Source organism: Mustela erminea, chromosome 8 (assembly GCF_009829155.1).
Source record: "Mustela erminea isolate mMusErm1 chromosome 8, mMusErm1.Pri, whole genome shotgun sequence".
Taxonomy (NCBI): Eukaryota; Metazoa; Chordata; class Mammalia; order Carnivora; family Mustelidae; genus Mustela; species Mustela erminea.
This window is the reverse complement of record NC_045621.1, coordinates 77,251,418-77,274,047: the sequence shown is the minus strand read 5'-3', so window position 1 is coordinate 77,274,047 and position 22,630 is coordinate 77,251,418. Positions and strand designations below refer to the sequence as shown.

The 22,630-nt window shown below is 36.9% G+C and overlaps 1 protein-coding gene across 3 annotated transcripts in view; it reads right to left on the bottom strand.

Moving 5' to 3' along the window:
• The window catches only part of DNAJC10 (DnaJ heat shock protein family (Hsp40) member C10), a 50,140-nt gene extending 32,982 nt beyond the window's left edge, over positions 1-17,158 (bottom strand). Inside the window, exons 1-6 of one of the 3 annotated variants that reach the window (XM_032356147.1) lie at positions 17,045-17,158; positions 15,223-15,572; positions 13,463-13,628; positions 12,139-12,189; positions 730-812; positions 359-490 (exon numbers count right to left, since the gene is read on the bottom strand). In XM_032356147.1, the coding sequence (XP_032212038.1) occupies positions 359-490; positions 730-812; positions 12,139-12,189; positions 13,463-13,628; positions 15,223-15,426 (636 nt within the window). In that variant the 5' untranslated portion in view covers positions 15,427-15,572; positions 17,045-17,158. Of the gene's footprint in view, positions 1-358; positions 491-729; positions 813-12,138; positions 12,190-13,462; positions 13,629-15,222; positions 15,573-16,287; positions 16,317-16,420; positions 16,511-17,044 lie in introns of those variants that run through there. The other 2 variants (XM_032356146.1, XM_032356145.1) reach the window with 2 other exon arrangements.
• Between the last annotated feature and the right edge of the window lie 5,472 nt (positions 17,159-22,630).

Below are 22,630 nucleotides of genomic sequence, written 5' to 3'. Positions count from 1 at the left end.
ATAGTTTTCTAGTTTGTTTTTTCATTAGAAAAAGAAGGAGATATCAGAACTTTATATTCAATGAGACAATACAGGTAAAATATTTTGTGAACTATGAAGTACAATATGCATAATGGTTCAGTTAAGACAGAAACCAATGGTAAACATTTAATTTTGAAATAAAGAAAGGTCAAAGTAATGGCATTTAAATTATTCACAATATAATCCAAAATGTTTATTATGACCAGACTCTAGTTAGATGGCACCTAAACTCATATTTAAAGATCAAAACATTCTACAAAATCATGTATTGTGTTCTCACTAGTATTTTCCTTGTCATAAAGTTCCAAATTTAAAAAATGCCAACTTTACCCCTTACCATTCCAGACCTAAAAATGAAGAGGCTGGGATAACTGTTGACTCCCTTCATTCGGCAAAGCATTCTATCATCACCACAGTTTACAGCACCAATTCGAAGTAATCCATCCACTTCTTTAGCAAAGTCTCTCCACTAGTAAGAAAAAAGAGTAAGTATTGCCCTGATAAGGTAATTTTTCTTTCCTTGAACACTCCTCAAGCTACGCATTCTTAAAGAAGAGTATTTTTATCAAATAAAACCATACATATATGAAAGTATTTGATAATTGATAGTTATCATTACTATTAACAGAAAAAAGTCCTAATATATTAAAAAAACACTCGGCAGATCAGAATAAAATTTTAACAATCAAGATGTAAAAAAATACATACTGTGGGAGCTAAATCATGGCAGTGTGAACATCCTGGAGAGTAAAAGTTCACAAACCAAAGTTCTCCAGAATTAACAGCAGCATCTAAAGCATATAAAACCAAAACAACTTAGAATTATTTGCTGAAGGTTTGTGCATATTTTAGTTAAAATTTTGTTTTAGTCATACATCTTCCATACTACCTTTGTTATTTTCTGTGGAAGTTTTTCTTTCTTTCTTTTTTTTTTTTTAAAGATTTTATTTATTTATTTGACAAAAAGAAAGATCACAGGTAGGCAGAGAGGCAGGCAGAGAGAGAGGGGGAAGCAGGCTCCCCGCAGAGCAGTGAGCCCGATGTGGGGCTTGATCCCAGGACCCTGGGATCATGACCTGAGCCGAAAGCAGAGGCTCAACCCACTGAGCCACCCAGGCGCCCCTGTGCAAGTTTTTCTATAAAAAGAGAACATGTTACAGTTGACCCTTGAACAATATGGGCTTGGATTTTTTTCTGATACAGTAATGTACCTGTATTTTCTCTTCCTTATGATTTTAATAATTTTTCCTCTAGTTTACTAGTAAGAATAACAGTATATAACATATATACAAAACATGTGTTAATCTACCATTATGTTACTACAAGGCTTCTAGTCAACAGAAGGCTATTAGTAGTTATGTTTGGGAAAGTCAACTGGGTGGGAGGCCAGTGCCCCAACCCCTGCACTGTTCAACGGTCAACTGTGTATCAACTGTCAAACTAACAATATTGCAAAAAACCTCCTTTGGGCACATACTTGACTAAAGCAAGACACACTTGTCACCATGAAGCTCTGAAGAGATGTGGCATAAGGAATCAGCAGCCAAACCTCATACACAAGTTTGTGTGGATAAGAGAAATAAATGAAGAGGAGAAGCAGTGAGAGAGCTGGAAATTTAAGTTCATCTACTGACTGCAGAACAGGTTAAATACCTGGGTAAATCAGTTCTGACAGCTACTTCAAATTTTCAAAGAATGAAATAAGACAACTACACAAGACAGTAAGGACTGTGGAGACTAAATTTAATCTTTGTCCTTAAGTCATTTACCTAAACTCTTTTATTAGAAAAACATTAGATCACGGTTTTTAACAGTTTAAAACACAAACACATATTTGCTAATATAATGGATCTGAATATCACATGATATCTAGCCAATAATCTATTATGCGTTATAATCTATAAAATGACCAGATGTAAACTCTTAAGAAGAGAACATAGACAGTAAATTTCTTTGACCCCAGCAGTAACAACATTGTTTTAGAAATGTCTCCTAAAGCAAGGGAAACAAAAGCAAAAATAAACTATTACATCAGAATAAAAAGCTTTTGCACAGCAAAGAAAACCATCACCAAAAAAAGAACCTCCAAAATCAGAGAAGATAAATACATAAGAAGTTTATAAAATCCAATACCAAAAACCCCACATAATCTGATTAAAACTGTGCAGGGGATCTGTATATTTTTCCAAAGAAGATATACAGATGTATGTAAAAGATGCTTAACATCACTAAACATCAGAGAAAAGCAAATCATAACCACTATGAGATATCACTTTACATCTGTCAGAATAGCTAGAATCAAGACGAAATAACAAGTACGGCAAGGATGTACAGAGAATGGGACACTTGTGCATTGTGGATGAGAGTGTAAATTGTTATAGGGAGGTTCCTCAAAAAACTAAATATAGAACTAACATATGATCCAATAATTTCACTGGGTATTTACCTAGAAAAAACAAAAAACTAATTTGAAAGATAACATGCACCTTTGTGTTTACTGCAGCATTATTTATAATAGCCAAGATACGGAAACAGACCAAGTGTCCACTGACAGATTAACAGATTAAAAATGTGGTATCTATACAATGGAATATTAGCCATAAAAAGGATGAGATCCTGCCATTTGTGACAATAAAGATGGACCTACAAGGTTATTATGCTAAGTGAAATAAGTCAAAGAAAAACAAACACCATATGATTTCACTTATATGTGAAACCTAAAAAACAGAACAGATGAATAAGTAAACAAAAAGTACAATCAGACATGTAAGTACAAACTGATGGTTCCCAGTGGGGAGGATTGTGTGGGGAAAGAGCAAGATGGTAAAGGAAGTGGGAGTTACCAGCTCCCAGTTATGGAATAAATAAGTCATGGGAATAAAAGATACAGAGAATACAGTCTGTGGTATTGTAACAGCATTGCACAGTGACAGATGGCAGCTACACTGGTGAAGAACACAGCACACCTACAGAGCTGTTGAGTCACTAAGTTGTACACCTGAAACTAATGTAACATAGTGTGTCAACTCTACTCAAAAAACAACTCAATGTTTACTTTCAATTTCAAGACACATGGATCTGTAGAGAAAAGTTAATCTGTACATTAGTGGTAAAGCATATAATTTATCATTTTATTAGCTATTCCCTGGCAATGTTTAGAAAGTCTGACCAACAGATCATTCTATCTAAGTGCCTAAAATAATTGCCATATAAACTTGGACCACCAACTGGTAATAACTTAGGTAAAACTTTTATAAACTCAGTGAAGACTCTAACAGAAACAGGGTTGTTTCATTAGCTATAAATAAGAAATGAGATGGGTATTTATATATAAGAAGATAAAGAAATGATTAGACAAAATAGGACTGATCATAAGTCTTTTTTTTTTTTTTAAAGATTTTATTTATTTATTTGACAGAGAGAGATCACAAGTAGGCAGAGAGGCAGGCAGAGAGAGAGGAAGGGAAGCAGGCCCCCTGCCGAGCAGAGAGCCCCATGCGGGACTCGATCCCAGGACCCTGAGATCATGATCCAAGCCGAAGGCTTAACCCACTGAGCCACCCAGGCGCCCTGATCATAAGTCTTAAATAAAAGTATGACATATGACAAATCTGAATGGCATTTAAGTTGAAACAAAACTGTTCACAGTGAAAAAATGTCCTTTTGGTACTTTTGTTTTCACAGAGCACTTTTAACGTATTTATACAGTTCCCACTGCTGCTGAGTAAAATTAAAAATATTCTTAATGCTGTGTTATTGACGCTCAATGTTTTTACAAAACCCAGCAAACAGAATAAAACAAGTATATTTCAGAATGCAACTTTCAGCTTCTAAATTCTACAATTACAGTAGTGTCCACTTATATCCACACAACGACAGCTAACAACTTGTTAGCTTAGAAAAATGTAACAATAGGATGAGGTCATAAACACGTGAGGTAACAGAGATCAAAGAGTTAAGAGCATAAATTACTGAGTAAGAGAAAACTAAATGTACAAGTGGTAACAGAGATCGAAGAGTTAAGAGCATAAATTACTAAGTAAGACAAAACTAAATGTAAAAGTATAGGGAATACAGTCAATAAGACAATTGATGAGTAACTCTAATGCTAACAGGTTCATTTCATTTAAGAAAAAAAGAGCAGCACAAGCATAGGCTTTAAGATGAACCAGAGCTGAGTGTATGCCCTATCTCTGGTACTGTGTCAGTCAGGAACGATTATGCTATAGTACACAAGTGATTCCAATTATGCATGGGCTGACAATAAAGGTTTATTTCTACCATTTATTACATGTCTATACTGAGTTGGCTGCAACTCTCCGTGACCCCTGGCCGGTGGAGCAGGCTCTATTTTCAACAATGCTATTTCTCCTGAGAGAGCAAAATGGTGAACTACATGTTGGCTCTTAAAAGCTTCTGCCCAGAAGTGACACACATTACTTCTGTTCACATTTCATTGGCCAAAGTAAGTCATGTGGTCATGCCCAAGTTCTACAGAGTCGGATGTATAATTCTCCATCACAGAGAAGGAGAAACAATCAACATGGATGAATATAGTAAAATATACCACAAATACCTAATAGCTGAACTTAGGTATGTAATTGTTTTTTTCCCCTCAAATGCAGTTTGTAATTTCTGGGGAAAAAACCCTAGTATCAATATTGATGTTTGTTGTGAAGATTAGGTATGTTAAATATTAATTGCCTGGAATAGGAACTGATGCTCACAAATTAAAGCAATGTTTTATTATTCTCTTCCACTTACCTACAAAACATTCTTATAATATGACCACTTATTATTTGGAAGAACTTTGTCGTAATAACTCACTAAGAGGCAGCACAGGACTTGCTGGCAGACAGCACAGTTGTGAAATCAACAGCTCCATGAAACTGCACATTAAAAAATTTTTGCTACGATTTTTGTCCCTCAGAATGAAGCCTTTTAAGAGGATGTTTATTTATTCATTGATTCACTTTAGTTATTGAGAAATAATTCACTCCCTGATGTGACTATTATGGAAAAAAATTAGAAAATTTAGGGTATTAAAGGAAGTTTGTGTTATTATTCCCAATGGTAGAATTTCATCTTTCTTGTCCCAAGGAAAAGGGTTTCAAAAAAAAGTCTTATCAATGAGAAGCAATCCAGTATAGCCCCTATTCCTGAGATTCCCCAAAACCTTACTAAGGATCCAGTTATGCACACATTCCTGCAAACATGGTCCAGAATGTTGAGAAGTTCACCCTATGCAGGCTGTGCTTTGTATCATTTCAAGACTGACTGGGTTTTGTTAGATGCCTTTACATCTTGTATTAACTAGATATGTCTGCTTCATAACTACAAGAATTACAATTCATAATCGTTAATTGAAATTAACAATAACTACTCTTCAAAAGAAGAGTTTTCTGACAAATAATTGAACAAAATCCTAGATTTCACCTTGTTAGATGATGGGGATTTAAGAAAAAAGAAAAGAAAAGAAAAAAGGCAGAGGTGCTGTGAGCTCCTTTGCAATTTCTTGAGTTTGTCTTCAAAAGGATGCCTGTATTATGTAAGTACTATTCAGAATGACTAGTAAAATTGAGATGTCCTCTGCTTTTGCAGATACTGTCTAGAATTTGCTTATAATGACTAAAAATCTACTTTTCTGTAACACATAAAAAGACAGTATGAACCATGCTTAGTAGGAAGGATGAGAACCTTAAGTAGAGTTTACTAATGAGATTTTCTCTTCTGTACTATAAACACTCTAGAGTTCAGTACTGATAAAAGTGAACTATGTAATTAGCACTAACTCTCCCACAACAACTGCAAAATTGGACAAAATATAAGACTTCTGCTGAAAGCATCAGACATTTACCAATATAGTAAAGAACTAGAGGGCCAAAGCATGGAAGGAGGTGAAAATCACAACGCCGGCATTTTCAAGAAAAGGTAGCTGACTGGCAAGAAAGTGAGCAGAACTTTCAATACATTCATGAGGCTAGAGGGACAAAAATAGAGTACAGGGCAAATCTAAGAAAGGGTCCTCTAAATAAAGATGAACTGGAAAGTGACCAGTCCTCTCAAAATCCAAAGCTCGGCTTTTGAATCATTTCAGTCTCTGGATAAAACTGATCTGAGGCTGTTAGTGACCTCAGCCAGAAGAAAGCGTAACTCCTCTCTGGGAAAAGAGAACAACATAATTTTAAAATATCTTTGCAATTATATGCATAGTTATACAACAACAGAACTAAGTAACACAAACCAACAGAAATAACCAGTAATAGAAAGAAATACACAACCAAGTAGGTCAATGTCATATTTACACAAGTACAAATTGATACTATCTTGCTTCAGCTTCTTCAATTAAAACATCTGGAGCAGCTTGCTTCAGCCCAGTTACAGAGTACCTTCAGAGATCAGATGCCATGGTGCCAACTATGCACTGAACCTATCAGTATTAGCTTATTATTTCCGAAAAATGATCTCTAAGGTTTTGTGGCTGCATTTTTAACTACTCTTTGGGGGCTGTACATGAATTATTAGCAGTTTTTAATAACTGTTCCATAGTGACACACCTGAAAATGTTTGAACCCATATGCAATATAACCATCAGGAAAATCTCTCATTCTGGGTTACCCCATTTAATTGGTCAGTTTTCAAGTTCTGTTCAGTTCTTCCAATTCTATCTCTGATTCCAGTTTTCTGCCCTACTGGTCCCCAAACACTCACTGGCAAACCAGCTGATGAGAGGTAATAAGAGCCATAGAGGAAAGCTATAGCTTCATATAACTACATTCAGTGGAGTTATGATTCTCTAGCTTGTGATATGAGTACCATTTCTGTCCACCAAAAATCCCCCCCCCCCAAAAAATCAAATTTTTCCAATTTTCTTTGTATAGAAGACACACCTTTTTACTTTAAGAACTTGTTCAAGTGTTCATGTATAGGACTATTGACAAAATGCACTGAATATCTTTGTAGGCCTAAGCTCACCAACAGGATAGAGAAAATAAGTGCAGTTCTTGGTCAGAAGAAACTGTTCAAAATCAAGCGACTATTAGACATCTTTGATAATGATGATGTGTGAGAAACACTATATGCATTATTTTTTGCAGCTAGTATGCTATTTTTATTTTCTAAATCAAATGAGATAATAGAACAAAATAAAATTGAAATTTGAGGTAAAATATTTATTTGAAATAGAAAGACTAAACCTATTTTATACATCTGCACAGCCTTTGAAAGTAAGAATCTAATCCAATAGTTTAGAGTTTCTAAAATGCAATGGAAGATTTTAATAGAACTGTTATTTTTACATCCATTTTCACAAAAATGAAAGTCAAAGTAAATCTGTTTCCAAAATAACCACAGTTAACCAAAACTCTGAAATCCAAAAGCTCCAAAACTGGGAATTTATACGTAAGTTTGCAGCAAGCTCTCATGGCATCCAAACCTGTCCTGACCTGTTCTGGGGCCACTTATCATTCATTCTTTTTCTTTCTTGTGTACATACTGACACATTTACTCTGCAGAAAATATTAATGTTTTAGAAAAAAGTATACTGCCCAACATTCTGCAAAGAACATTATTTAATCCACAGTGTATTGATGAAAAGTAATAAAATGAAACTTCACTAGAGTTGGAGGCTGGAATGAGAGACCATACCTCTCAGCATCAATTACAGTAAGAACTGTCAATTATAAACCCCAACAGAATCATTATTAACAGAAAAGAATGATCAATTATAGTCTGTAGATCTGCCAATTAAACTGTTGTCACTGTGAACTCTTGCTTTCCTCCAATGGATTTTCATTCAGAGCAACCCTTCCCAATTTCCTCCTTTTTCCCCATAAAGTAACATTCCTCTCTGCTGTTTGTTAGACTTGCCTATGTTTTTGCCCTACCTTGCATGTCCCAAACTGTAATTCCCTGCTATTCTTGAATAAACCCTTTCTTTTTCTGGTAAAATATCCTGTTTTCAGGTTGACATTATTTTGCTCCAGGCAGGACCCCAACAACTATGAGACAGGTGAGCAGCAGATGCTGGCACCCACAGAGTCAACTGAGCTAACTCCTTCCTTACAACTCTGTAATCTGAGGTTAGGTTTTTTTTCCTGGATTTTGAGTTCTGTTCTCTGCATTTTGAGCTCTCCAGGATTTATTCAGAATCTGTTTTAAGGCTTTGTTCTTCTTGAGAGTACTCGTTGGGCCTTTGGTCCAACTCTTCTTTGGAGCCAGACTGTTTCTGTGGGAACTGCACTGGCCTTTGGTTCAACTCCTTTTTGGGACCAGACCTTTTCTATAGGGACTATTCTTGTTGGGACTGTACTGGCTTTTAGACTGATTCCTTCTGGAACCAGACTATTCCTACTGGAACTGTGCTGTTTAGGAATTTTTCTTTTTGCTTTAGGAAAAAAACTCTAAGAAATGGGGTACTAGTCATCAAAATGCTTTGAGGGTGTCTGTACTTCTAGGACTTCAGCAGGTTTTATGTTTAAAAACTATGGTCCTTCCTTATGCATATTTCTAAGTAAATGGACCCACTTAACTAAATTTAATTTTAGAACTTCAGTGACCATTATGGTGAACTATGGATCTCCCCAAACTTACTTTCCTCAAAACTGAACTGGATAGCCATGGCTCTACAGCTGTCAAAACTGAATGGGATGCCTGTATTCCCTGGTATTTTGAAGCATCTTACCAGGAACCTAAAATTGCCTCTGCAAAATACAATTTTTATACTAAATGAGGAGAACAATTAAAAAAAAGGCTAAAAGGCTTCCTAGGGCTCCTTCCCCCTCCCCGATCTGGCCTCAGAATGTGTACAGCCCCCCACGCTCAGGCCCCACCTCCACTGTCATCATCCTCCTTCCCTGCTACACACCTCTACCTCCACCTCCTCCAGGCCCTTGGGTTCCTCATTTGAATTTTCTAACTGCACTTCTCTGAGTTATTTGGAACCTCTCCCTGCTCCCATCTCTCCTGAACCTACTAAACCTGCCCCATTAGAGACTTCTGAGAATCCAAATAAACCCCCAAATTTCTTAGGTTCCCCGGACTAAAGCTGAATTACAAGCCATAGTTAGTTTCCTAAAGTGAGTGATGACCCCCATAGGTCTGCTGAAGATTTTCGCATAGTTATTCAAACTTACCAACCTGGTCTCTCAGATATTTTTCAGTTAGTCTACATGCTTGTTCATGAGGGCCAGACCAAACGCTGGATGAAATCAGCCCAAGGAGAACATCCTGAAAGGGATTCTGAGAAACAGACCCTGAACTTTTGGCAAGATGTTAGAACACTTGGCTATAAACCTCCACTGAGCAATTATAGCAGCCTTTCCTAAGCCTGTTGCCTGGAACAAAATTCAGGCTTGCGCACAAAAAGCCTGATGAGCCTGTTCATGAGTATTACAATGAACTTCAAATTATCTTTAAAGAAAATTCTTTTCTTACTGTGCATGCTGAATCCACACAGGTAGCATTTAACTTTATGTTTATTAGCAAGCTGAACCCGGGTCTCTTTTAGTTAAAAGAACCAAGACAAAATGGGAAACTATGTCCACTACAGATTAAATTTTGCAAACCAGCCTGTTCACAGCCTAAATGAATCACCTGAAAGACAAACCACTAAAATTCTTAATTTTCAACCCCAGCAAATGAAAGCCGCTAAGCAAAACCAAAACCTCCTAGTGTCTGCTGTTGTTGAGAAGAGCCAGGACATTGGATAAAAGACTGTTACCCTCTTAAGTGCTTCAGATGTCTTTAGTCCTCTAGACACCTTTCCAATGCCTTCCTAATTCCCACTGATAGGGATCCAAGGAACTACCAGGCATCTTCCCAATCTTCCCACTTAATTAGCTTGGAAAAACTACTTGTTTTTCCCTGTCCCTAACACCAAAGCTATAGTCTTTCTGCTCTACCTCACTGCTATATAAAGTCAACTTGCCCCAGAGTACTGAAATAGTTCAAATAGTGCGGGTCTTTAATCAACCTCAAAAGCCTCCTAGCTCTGACCCTATTGCCTTTTGTCTTGGGTCTTTAAGAAATATCCACCTTTATCTCCTTAGTTCTGCCACTCTATTCATTTACCAGGTTGACATTTCTTAGAAAAATATTATGCCAGAGCAAGGGCTACATTTTGAATTCAGGTAGGCTTCAGTGGATCCCGAACTTCCCCCCCAACTCGGAAGCTAATCTCTAATTGCAAGGTTTTCTTGGACTGACTGGACACTGCTGAAAGTGGATTCCTCTGGCTCAACTTCTATATGCTTTACTAAAAAAAAAAAAGGACACACCTGACCCTGCTATTTGGAAAGAGTGGATAGACACAGCTTTTGGGACTTTAAAGAAAAACCTAGTAAAGCCCCTAATAAATGCTTTTAGACATCCAACTTCCCTTTTCCTCTTTGTATGTGAGAGAGAAGGGAAGGCTTTGTCTGCATTTTCCAAACCTCTACAACAGGGGGAAACCTCTTTTTTTGATCAGCTTTTTGGAAATAGCCTGATCCTGTGATCATGGATCATGATCCATGATCATTAATTTGATCATGATCCTGTGATCAAATTAATCCTTTACTTGGTTTTTTTCTGAAGGGTTAGAAGGTTGAAAATTCACAAGTCCTTCTTTCATCTGATGTGTTATCTGACTCTGGAACTCTTATCCAAATTCATGGTCTCTGAATTTGCAACCTTACAGGTTGTATGGTTAGATAACATTTGTTTCTAAAAGTTCTTTTGAGATAGCAATATTGTTTTAATACATCTTTGAGGTTTTGTTATTTTTTGCAACAAATTCATTAACTATTGCTTCACGTATACTTGCATTGTACTGTCCCAAATGCACTTTGTAAATTCGTTGTGCGCTTGCAATACTCACTGATTGGCTTTCATAGCCACCTAAGTGGGGACTTCCAAGAGGCATCCATAACTCTGGGTTTGTTTCTGTTGGGAGAACCTTTCTCCCCTTTGTTGGAGGAAGTGCCAATAAATATTTTCAGTTAGTTACTTTTTCTTTTTTTTTTTTTTTAAAGATTTTATTTACTTGACAGAGAGAGATCACGAGTAGGCAGAGTGGCAGGCAGGCATAGAGGAGGAAGCAGGTTCCCTGCTGAGCCGAGAGCCCGATGAGGGGCTCGATCCCAACACCCTGAGATCATGACCTGAGCCAAAGGCAGAGGCTTTAACCCACTGAGCCACCCAGGTGCCCCAGTTAGTTACTTTCTGATCTAGGGTCTTGGTTTAGAACCCTCATAAAATCTGATTTAGGTTACTTCTTCTGTTTTGCATGATATATTTTAAGCTTTGTATTTTATTGCCTGGCAAACTTTTGTAAAAATCACATACCCAGTAAGGAGATGATCTCCAATGCTTACAATCTTGATAAATAGGAACTATACATGAGAAATGCCTAACCTTCCTTGTTATTCAAATGTGACCATAAATGGTTTCTAACTACTACGTACTTTCCTTGAAGTAGGATGTGTGGACCAGAAAAGGTCCTTCCTGGCACTGAGGAACAAAACCATTAAACATGGAAATCCTGGCTCTTATCAGAGATGCTTTTGGATAAAGATCCTGACCAAAAAGGGAGAAATGTGGGACAACCTCATTAAAGTAGACTGGGAAAGTTGAAAAGGGGAGGCACACCACTCAAAGTCAATTACAGGAAGAACTGTCAAATGAAGATCCTAACAAAAGAATCATCAAGAGTTAAAAATGATCAATTACAGGCCACAATAGGAAAAGATGGACATTGAGTCTTCTATAAGAAATTGACTACCCCTGCAAATCAGCTAAAGAAACTGTTATCACTTGGAATTCTTGCTTTTCTCTAATGGACTCTCATTCAGAAAAACCTCTCCCAACTTCCTTCTCCATAAGATAAAAGTTCCTTTTATTTGCCTATGGTTTTACCATAGCTTGCATGTCCTGAGTAACAATTTTCTGCTATTCCTGAATAAACCTATTTTTGCTGGTAAAATAACTATTTTATTTTAAAAGTTAAAAATACTGATTATCATGTTAAAACAACAATAACAACAAAAATTCTAAATTTCAAATATATCTGTCCTTAAGAGTTTTAGGTAAAAGATGGTCTTGGACTAGTTTTAGAAAACCATATGATCATGAACTTACCAAACTCTCTTCTATCCAGTGTTATGATTTCAGGATCATCATCATAAATACCTAATTTAAAAGTTAAAATTATAAATTAATAGTTCATCACAAAAATAAATTACCACAGAAAAACAGGTTACTTACTCTTGTTTATTCATCAAAAATCAGATTACTATACTAAATCTCAAAGTTGAAGAATGTGCAACAAACGAACAAAAATGAGAGTAAATAATACCACTCGTGATGCCTCTGAAGAGTTATAAAAAACAAAAAAAATCCATTTCCTGATAGGGACTCTTATAGTTGTGCATAGGAGTTCCTAATATTCCCATGATTTCATCTCCACAGAAAATTTCTATTATTATTTTTTAATTGTTTATTTTGTAATAATTAGAGACTCAAAGGAAGTTGTAAAAATAGCAGACCTCTATGTACCCTTCCCTTAGCTTCCCCTAATGGTGACTTATGTAGTTTAAATAAAATATCAAAACTAGGAAATTGACACGATCTGTTACTCTTAACTCGACTACAGACCTTACTTCCTTCTCAGATTACATGGTTTTTTAAATAAATGGTATCACTAAAATATTTTTTAATAGTCTTAGGATTTTTATAGTAGAGATCAACTTATTTAGTAAATATAAATTGTCATAATTAAAATCAATGTGAGAAAATTTCTTACTATGTGAAATATAAAAAAATAATACTAGTGATGGATAAAGACCAGGTGTTAGCAAACTTTTTCTGCAGAGGCCAGTTAAATAGGCTTTGTGGAATGTATAGTATTTGTCATAGCTATTCAACTCTGCCCCCAAAGTGAAAGAAGCCAAAGATAATATGTAAATAAATGAGCCTGATTTTACTCTCATAATTATCATAGTCTCGTAATTCTATGATTAATAAAGCTCTATTTATAAAAGGAGGTGGCAGGCCAGATTAGCCTGTGAAACATAGATTGCTGACATCTGATACACCCTACTGCACTGCAGTGATTATAAATGAAAATACTATTTTGGAAAAAAAAAAGTCAGTCTAGAGAAAAAAATACTCCAATATGAATTTAAAGTATTTATGTGGTCTACTACAAAAGAATATCTCAGTTCTTAGCCTGCATTTCAGGATAATGAAAAATGAAGAGAAATGCTGGGTAAGTGAATGCTCCCTCTTGCCTTGATACCTGTGTTTATTTTACTTCCCCTCCCCTCCTTTGGAATTCTGCTCCAATGTTATATTTAAAAAGTGACACATATTAACTACATAAGCTTAGTAGTAAAACAAAATTAGTTTTCAAAATTTACTCAAATAAAAACGATATTTCATACAGAGTATCATATCATCTTACCAAAATCATAACGATAATAATTCCAGCTTTCATACTGGCCTCCTTCTTGATTATCTGCAAGTCCCTTTTCTCCGTATTTGTCATACTTTTTCCGCAGATCTTCATCTTTGAGTACTTCATATGCTCTATTTATTTTTAAAAAATCACTATGTGCGTTTGGGTTATTCTATTAAAAATATTAGATATAACATTTGTTTTAGGTATGTGATCAAGTCTCTTCAAAGCCTATATGAAGATTTAATTTAATCTTAAAGATTTCTGGGAGAAAAAGTAAGGAGGAGATGACATGAAATGTGTTATCACAGGTTAAAATAAGAAAGTATTTCTAAAAAACTACAATCTTCCAAAGAAAAAAAAGAATAAGGAAAGTAACAGAGAAATGAGAATTGATGCCTCCAAAGGCTGACAGATACGGTTTTACAGTGTATCATTCCTTCTAAGAAATGCAACTGAGAAAGACTAAACCTTAGAAACATTCAAATTTGTAAATATTATGCTACCTCTAAAACCATTACAAAGAAATTTGTTGGTTATTTTTCCATTTGAGGCAACAGCAACTTAATATTAACTAAAAACCACCCCAAACAAAAAACAAAAGGTATGTGCCCCAATCCACCAGATAATTAAATGGGACTGGTGTCAGAGTAAAACTCAAAACCGGATTAGAAATGTTCCTCATTTGTTACTGTTGCACAGAAATGATTTCTAAGGAATGCTTTCATCTAAATAATAATTAGCTATAAAAGGACTACCATCTTTCATACAGAAACTTTAAAAATCATGTTCTGTAATTTTGAAAGAAAAATAAGAAAAATAAAAATTCTAAATAGAGTGCAGATCTCAGGAAAGATAGCCAACTAACAAGAGTTCTACTGCTAAGCTGTATGCAATGAAAATAAAATAACTCTATTTAAAAACTTCTACAGAGGAAACAGAAAATTATAAACCATGCCTTTCTTCTTGATAAGCCGAATCTCATTAAAAAGTTACAGAAATTACTAAAAATATTCTAAGTATTAAAACATTTTATTTTGAAAAAATGACATTATTGAATACATAATCAAATATTGATGATGGGAATTAACTGGCTTTGGCTGTTATTAAGTTTTAATTTGTAGTAATTTCTGATTCTGGTCTGGAATTTGTATGTGGGAGAAAACAGTGAAAGATGAAGCATGGTTCTTACTAGCTCCTACTGCCATTTTTAGCAAGAACCTTTCCAGTTCTAAGGAAATAATTTTTGTTACTTTTTTTTTTTTTTTTCTTTTTAAGATTTTATGTATTTCTTAGCGAGAGAGCATGCACAAGCAGGGAGAGTAGCAGGCAGAGGGAGAAGTAGGATCCCTATTAAGCAAGAAGCCAGATGTGGGACTCAATTCCAAGACCCTGGGATCTTGATCTGAGCCAAAGGCAGAAGTTTAACCAACTGATCCCACCCAGGTGTCCCTTACCTAACTTACTTTATTAAAAAAACTACTTAAACTACTCCACAACATTTTTGTTGGCTTTGGAATTAACACCTGTAATGGACCTGTTGTAAATTAGTTTTCAAATTAAGAGGGAATTAAATTTTTGGTATCAACATTCCTTCACATTGTTCTCAACTAGAGTATTTCGCTGCTTCTTAGTACAAAAACTGAACTGTGATTTTTGACATGATTTTTCTTAACCATGTGAGCACTTATTTAAAATTTAAATATGTATCAAAACTTTACTAAAATACATTAATTAGAGATATTTAAAAAGAAAATTTTACCTACCGGGTTTTTATCAGGATGTAGCTTCAATGCCAATTTCTTGAAAGCTTGTCTTATTTCTCTACTGCTTGCAGTTTTGGATACTCCAAGTAAACTGTAAAAATCCTGATCTGTGCCCACTAAAACGGCCATATATACTATTAGAAAACAAAGAATGATCCTTTTGAAGTCTCTGACATAGTCATTTTTATTTAACCAGACTTCCATTCTTTTTCTTATACAAGTTCTGATTTAAGTGAACATTAAAATACACCGCTGGTTCCAGCTGATATAATATGCAAGTTGGAGAAGTTCTGTTCACATTACTCCAAGAGTGCATCAAGCATCATGAAATTGTCTCCCAAAATGTCAATCTAAAGAGAGGAAACCAGGTAGTTAAAAATACATTTTAAAAAATAGTACTAACACTATTAAATAACATGACCAGTAATAGTCTCCATTCAGTGGCAAATCACCGTTGAGGACCCAGACTCTATCCTCTGGGGGCCCCTTCACTGCTTCCCTCTCCAATTTGTGAAACTACTCAAGAAAGGAGATAAAAGGTAAAAGGTAGTATGTAGTTGTAGCTAGCTAGAACACTTTAAAAACAAACAAATTCAACTATTTGCTCTGATCAGCACCAGAACACAAGCTTGGGAAAAAGCGGTTTCCTTCCCTTTGCTATCTAGCTTAAGAACTGCTCTTTTGTAATATCATTTCCTTTTTAACTACTTATTTATTTATTTATTTTTTTGCCACTTAAGTCTACATCGGTTTCATTTTAATCAGATTTCACTTATAGGAAATATCCTTTGGAGGGGCTAGAAGGAAATATAGGGTCTTTTTTAATATAATTCTCCCAAGAATGGCATGAATTTATATTGTTTTAAGAGACAACATATTTGGTATGGCCGTTTTATCCTGAGTTTTCTCAAAAAGTGCTTACACTATACATAGAGACTACTTTATACAAATAGCAGAATAACTACTAGAAATGTAATTTTATTGCAATGTTTCCGTTTGAGATAAATAAAAAGAGAAAAATAAAAAAAACAGAAGAGAAGGAATCACTTATTTTGACATGCTCACCTGTAAAGGGTAAATAAGTTCCACTTCATCAGATCACAAAAGATCTCAAACTGCTTTGAAAAAACTAACTTTAGCATTCTCAGTTTTTCCTTTCTTCATTTAATTCTAAAGGTCTATTTCTAAACTTTCTTACCTGCAAATGGTCTTTGGCTCATTCCTAACTCCTCCTTTTCATGCAACCAAAACATACCTTTGTAAAGTATGGTGATGGAGAGTAACAAATACCCAGACTAGAAAGCAAGACTGGAGAGCAGGAGAGAACATATTCCTAAACACCCCTTTGGGATAAGTGGTGTTCCCTGCCTAGCGGTCGTTCTCAGCGTGGGTGTGGCTTACTCGATCAGTGCCAAGCTTCGGGGACAGGTGGAAGCTGCAGGCATAATGCAATCCGAAGGCTTTCTAGCTGCCATCACTCCAGAATGGGATGCGGGAGAGGGGAAAGATGGGACGCATTGCGTGAAAGAAACTATTAAGTGTTGCTGGTGTATGAAGTCTCCGGCCGGACATGGGAGAGAGGAGCTTGAGTAGCTGAGGTTTAAGTGAGAAACTGGAGTTAAAAGCAGGGAACCGAGGTCGGAAGGAGGGTGACGATGTAGGTAATCGGGTAAAGATGGGGAGCGAGAACACAATAAGCCGGCCGCAGGGGCGGAGGAGAGGGAAAGGGAGATTGAGGTGCACAGGCATTTCTCTCGCCCTTCCTGGAGAGCCCAGGCCGCCGCCAGCTCCGGCTGAGCCCCGGGCCCCGGCCCATGCCCACCTCGGTGTAGCGGGGTCGCTTCCTGCAGCTACTCCCCCATCCTCAAGTCCCGGCGGCGGACCCCACCCGACCGAGCGCAAGCTGTGCGCGCGCGAACGAAGCACGCCCTCTCGGACCGCCGGGCCGCCGCGCTCGGGACGGGGGAGGACAAGCCGCACCGGCAGCAACGAGCGCGGCAGCTCCAGTCGGCTCCTCGCGCCCCGGTCCCCACGGCGAGCCGGGGCGGGGCCTGGCGCGGGGCACTGTGGGAAAGGCGTGGAGGACGCGGCCTGGGAGGACCTGCGGCAGGCTCTGCGGGTGCGACGGCAGCAGGGTGGGAAGGGCGGTGTAGGTTTAGGTTGACGTGGCCGTCTGCGCGGAATCCGGCTCCGGCTCCGGCTCCGGCTCCGGCTCCGGCTCCCACTCCAACCCCGACCTAAGAAACCCGCTCAACCCTAGAACGCCGCGCCCCCGCACCAAAGCGGCTGGCGCACGCGTGAGCCGGACGTAGGAAGACGGAACCCGCCCCTTCCTGCTCCAGTTGCTACGGCGACGGAGAAACCCAGAGGGCACGATTAGGCGTTCAACTTCCGTGTAGCTCTGTTCTTAAAAGGAAGGCAGCGTCGTGAAGCATTTTTCTGGTTGGTGGGTGGGTGTGGCAGAGAAGGAAAATTTTGTGAGAGAAGGGTAGGTTGGCCAAAGTGATACTAATTACAGTGGCAGGATGAAAAGGAAACTTGGGAGAAACAAGAATGTGTGTGTGTGTGTGTGTGTGTGTGTGTGTGAACAAACATTTGAGGATTCTACAGTATTGTCTGGTTTCCTAGTCATCCAACCTAGAAACTAGGGAGTTAGCCATATTTCTCTCTCTCACTTTTACATTTAAATGATATGGTACAAAAACCGCATTTTTCATCTCCGGCAACATAGAACAGTTGAAGTAGCTACATTTGCCATCATCAAAAGAAAAAAAAAAATAACATTATGAGGATACCTGCTTAGAGCATTAACCCTAACATGAAATAAGTCATAATTGGTATGAATTTCTTGGGTAGTAAATCAAATGTAAGCTTATAAAAAACTGATGACTGTATGGAATCCATAGCTGAACTTACTATATACTGCAACAAGGAGGAGGAAGTAGGTTAACAAAAGCAGAAATATTAGAAGAGTCTAATATAATAGTAAATATGTACCAGGAACTGGTCTAAGCACACATGTATTAATTCAGTCCTCCAAATCTCATAATGACTATTCCTCAACTGAAAAATGGGTATAATGAGATAAATATGTGATAGACCTGGGAATCACATTTAAGTAGCCTGGCTCCAAAGACTGTAGTATTAATCATTATGCCACACTGTGTGAACCAACAAAATCTTTAAGCTGGAAAGAAAAACAGAACACTGGAAGATCAAGCAGGGATCAGATCACAGTGAGTTTTACACTATGATGAAAACATAGGCTTCATCTTTTTGGTGATGAAAAAACTACTTAAAGCTTTTAAGTAAGGGACTGAGATTGTATTTGAAGCTGTTGGAAAGTGAATCCAAAGGGAACCAGATCAGAAATGAAGAGCAGTTAGGGGAATGCTAGATAAAGTAAATTTGGCAGGAGATGGTGACTGGTTGGATATTAGAAAGAAAGAAGAGGAAGGATCTAAGGTTACTTCTGGTTTAGGTAACTGAGCACATCCCCTGAAATGAGAAACTCAGGGAAAAAAGAAAGTGTTCTTATTTGGATATACCTATTTCAAAGTTCTTGCATTATGTCCAAATAAATACATCCAGCCTAAAACTCATGGGAAGTGTCTAGATTGAAGAAAAAAAAAAAAAGGGATATTATCAACTAATCTGTGGTAGTTGGAGTCATAAGTATTAACTAAGATTACCAAGAGAACGTATGCAAAATAAAAGCTGTGAGCCAAGGATAAAATCTTGGGGAATTCTAATATTATGACTGCTGCACAACAAAGGAAACCATCGACAAAATGAAAAGACAACCTGTGGAATTGAAGAAAATATTTGTAAATCATATATCTAATAAAGGGTTAATATCCAAAATATGTAATGAACTTATACAATTCAAGAGCAAAAAACCCCCAAACAATTCAATTAAAAAATAGGCAGAAGATCTGAATACACTTTTTTTCAGAGAAGACATACATGTGGCCAACAAGCATATTAAAAGGTGCTCAGTGTCAATCATCAAGGAAATGCAAATCAAAACCACAATGGGATATCCCCTCATACCAGTCAGAATGAGTAATATCAAAAAGACAGAAAAATAAGTGTTGGCAAGGATGTGGGGAAAAGGGAACCCTTATAGGGTTGTTGGGAATGCAAACTGGTGCAGCCACTATGGGAAACAGTATGAAAGTTCCTCAAAAAATTAAAAATAGAACTACCATATGATCCAGCAATTCTTCTTCTGGGTGTTTATCCTAAGAAAGTGAAAACAGTAATTAGAAAAGATATACACACCCTTATATTCATCGCAGCATTATTAACAATAGCCAAGATATGGAAACAACCTGTCGATTGGCAGATGCATAGATGAAGAAAATGTGGTATATATGTAAGATAGAATATTTTGCATCCATAAAAAAGAATGAAATCTTGTCACTTGTGACAACAAGAGTGGATTTCAAGGGCATTATGCTGAGTGAAAAAGGATGTACAGAAAAAGATAAATACTGCATGATCTTATATGTGGAATCTAACCCCCCCCCACACACATACACACACACCATGAAACTTATAGATACAGAGGACAGACTGTTGGTTGCCAGAGACTGGGAGTGGGAGGTGGGTGAGATGGGTGGAGAAAGCAAAAATGTATAATTTTCCAGTTATAAAATATATGAGTTCTAGGGATGAAATGTACAGCGTGGTGACTATAGTTAATAATACTGTAATGCATATTTGAAAGTTACTAAGAGAGTAGATGCTAAAAGTTCTCATCACAAGAAAAAAAAATTTATGGGTATGTATGGGACAGATGTTAATTAGGTTTACTGTGGTGATCATTTTACAATATATATAAAAATAACATCATCATGTTGTATATCAGAAACTAATATAACGTCAATTATACCTTAATTAAAAATTCACAAATTAAGAAAAAAAGAACGTTAGCTCATGAAGACAGGAATTTTTGTTTGTTTGAATTACTATTGCATCCCTAGTTGCTCTTGGCACGTGATGGGTACTAAATACATATTTCTTATATGAAACAAATTAATTTGAGGCCTGGGCTGAAGAAGAGCTCATAAAGGAGTAAAAAAAGAGATGATCAGAGATGTACAAAAACAGCTGAATATCAAGGAAGTTATTAAGAGTGATCAGGTGAGACACTGACTATAAATTGATAACTGGGCCTGGCAGTTAGGTTATACCTACCACAGCAAGCACATATTTGGTGGATGGTATGAGTGGAAGCCAACTTGCAGTGGACTGAAGATTAGATAGAAACTGGGGAGATGGAAAGAGCAAGTGTATAGGACTCTTGAAAGTTTGGATGAGAAGAGAAGCAGGGAAATTGTGTTACAACTTGAGGAGGATATGGTTTCAAAAGATGAAATGCTTTAGGCCTGGAAAAGCTTGAATATGTTTCAAGGCTGATTAGAAGCCAAAGGAGAAGGAAAGAGAGATGGAGGAGGAAGAGGAGAGAGGCAGGGCAGGAGAGAAAGGCTGCTGATATAGAAGAGAGGACAGAATCAGGGACAGAGATGGATGAATTAAACATTTCATTTATTCAACAAATTGTTTATTGTCCACTGGCCTAGATCCCTGGGGTATTATGGTCAGCAAAGACATAGCTCCATCCTGAAGAAGCAGTGTAATGGGGGGGGCACATCAATCAATTATAAAAACAAATCTATAATTATGAAGGAAAAATACGTAGTGCTGTGAGAATGAATAATGGGGAATTGATCTAATCCTGGGTGCAAAGATTTTGAAAAGGTATTGCCAAAATATATAAAATAAAAAGAAAAAAAATTTAGTGAATATGGGCAAGGAATTAGGGAATGAATGGTTTAGGCAGAAGTAATAGGAAATACATCGGCTTCATACTTCTAAAGCATATGGATTGTTCAAGGAACAAAAAGAACATCAGAATGCAGTAATCCCAGGGGCACCTGAGTGGCTCAGTTGGTTAAGCGTCTGATTTCCCCTGAGGTCACGATCCCAGGATCTTGGGATTGAGCCCTACATTGAGCCCCACATCGGGCTCCTTGCTCAATTTCCCTCTGCCTGCTGCTTCCCCTGCTTGTGCTCTCTCTCTGTTAAATAAATAAAACTTAAAAAATAAATTCAGTAAGTCCCAAGGAAAGATTCAACAAGATGAGACTGGAAAAGTAGACAGGGACAAGATCATGTCAAGTTTCATTTTAAGGATTTTGGTTTTTTCTCTAAGAGCAGTGAGAAGTCATGGACAAGTTTTAAACAGTGGAATGCCATTATTATTATTGTTATACATTAAAAAAAATCTGTGAACAATCTCAAAGTAACAAAAAAGTTCAAAGTATAATTTAAATAACTTTGTTTCCCTCAGCCTTTTTTTTTTTTTTTAAGATTTTATTTATTTATTTGACAGGCAGAGATCACAAGTAGTCAGAGAGGCTGGCAGAGAGAGAGAGAGAGGAGGAAGCAGGCTCCCTGCTGAGCAGAGAGCCCGAGGTGGGGCTCGATCCCAGAACCCTGGGATCATGACCTGAGCTGAAGACAGAGGTTTTAACCCACTGAGCCACCCAGGTGCCCCTCCCTTAGCCTTTTGAGAGTAAATTGCTGACATGTTTCCCCATTACCCCCTAAAATTGTGGTGTGTATTTTTTTCAAACAAGGACATTCTTTTGTAATCCACAACACGATCATCAAAAATCAGAAAATTAGCAATGATACATTAATACCATCTAATCGTCATATCTCCTTCAGGCTTTGCCATTTGTCCCAATAATGTCAGTAGGATTCAGGGTGTAATGACATGTTTCATTAGCTGTCATAGCTCCTTAAACTCCTTCAGTCAGAAAAGGTTTTACAGTTTTACCTTGACTTTCAAGACCTTGATACTTGTGAAGAATACAGGCCCACTATTCTGTAGATGTCTCCCTCTTTTGGTTTGTCTGATGTTTTGTCATGATTAGATTTAGGTTATATATCTTTGTCAGAAATACATTTAATAGAAGTGACACTATGTTATTTTCACTGAATCTTAATCAGATGGCCCCAAAGTTTGTTTTGTTTTATTATTGTGGTGTAAACTTAGATCGCTTGAAGAGTATGTGAAGCCCTTCTACTCTAAAGTTACTTTTTTTTCTTGGTAATTAAGAAATGCTTTGTGAAAGGTACTTCCTAATTCTGTGAATAATCTATTCCTCATCAGACTTTGAATTTATTCATTATGCTATTATGGATTCATGGATTCTTATTTTAAGAGGTTAAGATCCATTACTATCATTTTTTTGGATGCATAAGTTGTTCTAGATTTGAACTTTTTTTTAATTTAATTCAATTAGCCAACATATAGTACAAAATTAGTTTTTGATATAATGCTCAATGATTCATTAGTTGTGTGTAACACCCAGTGCTCATCAGATCTTGTGCT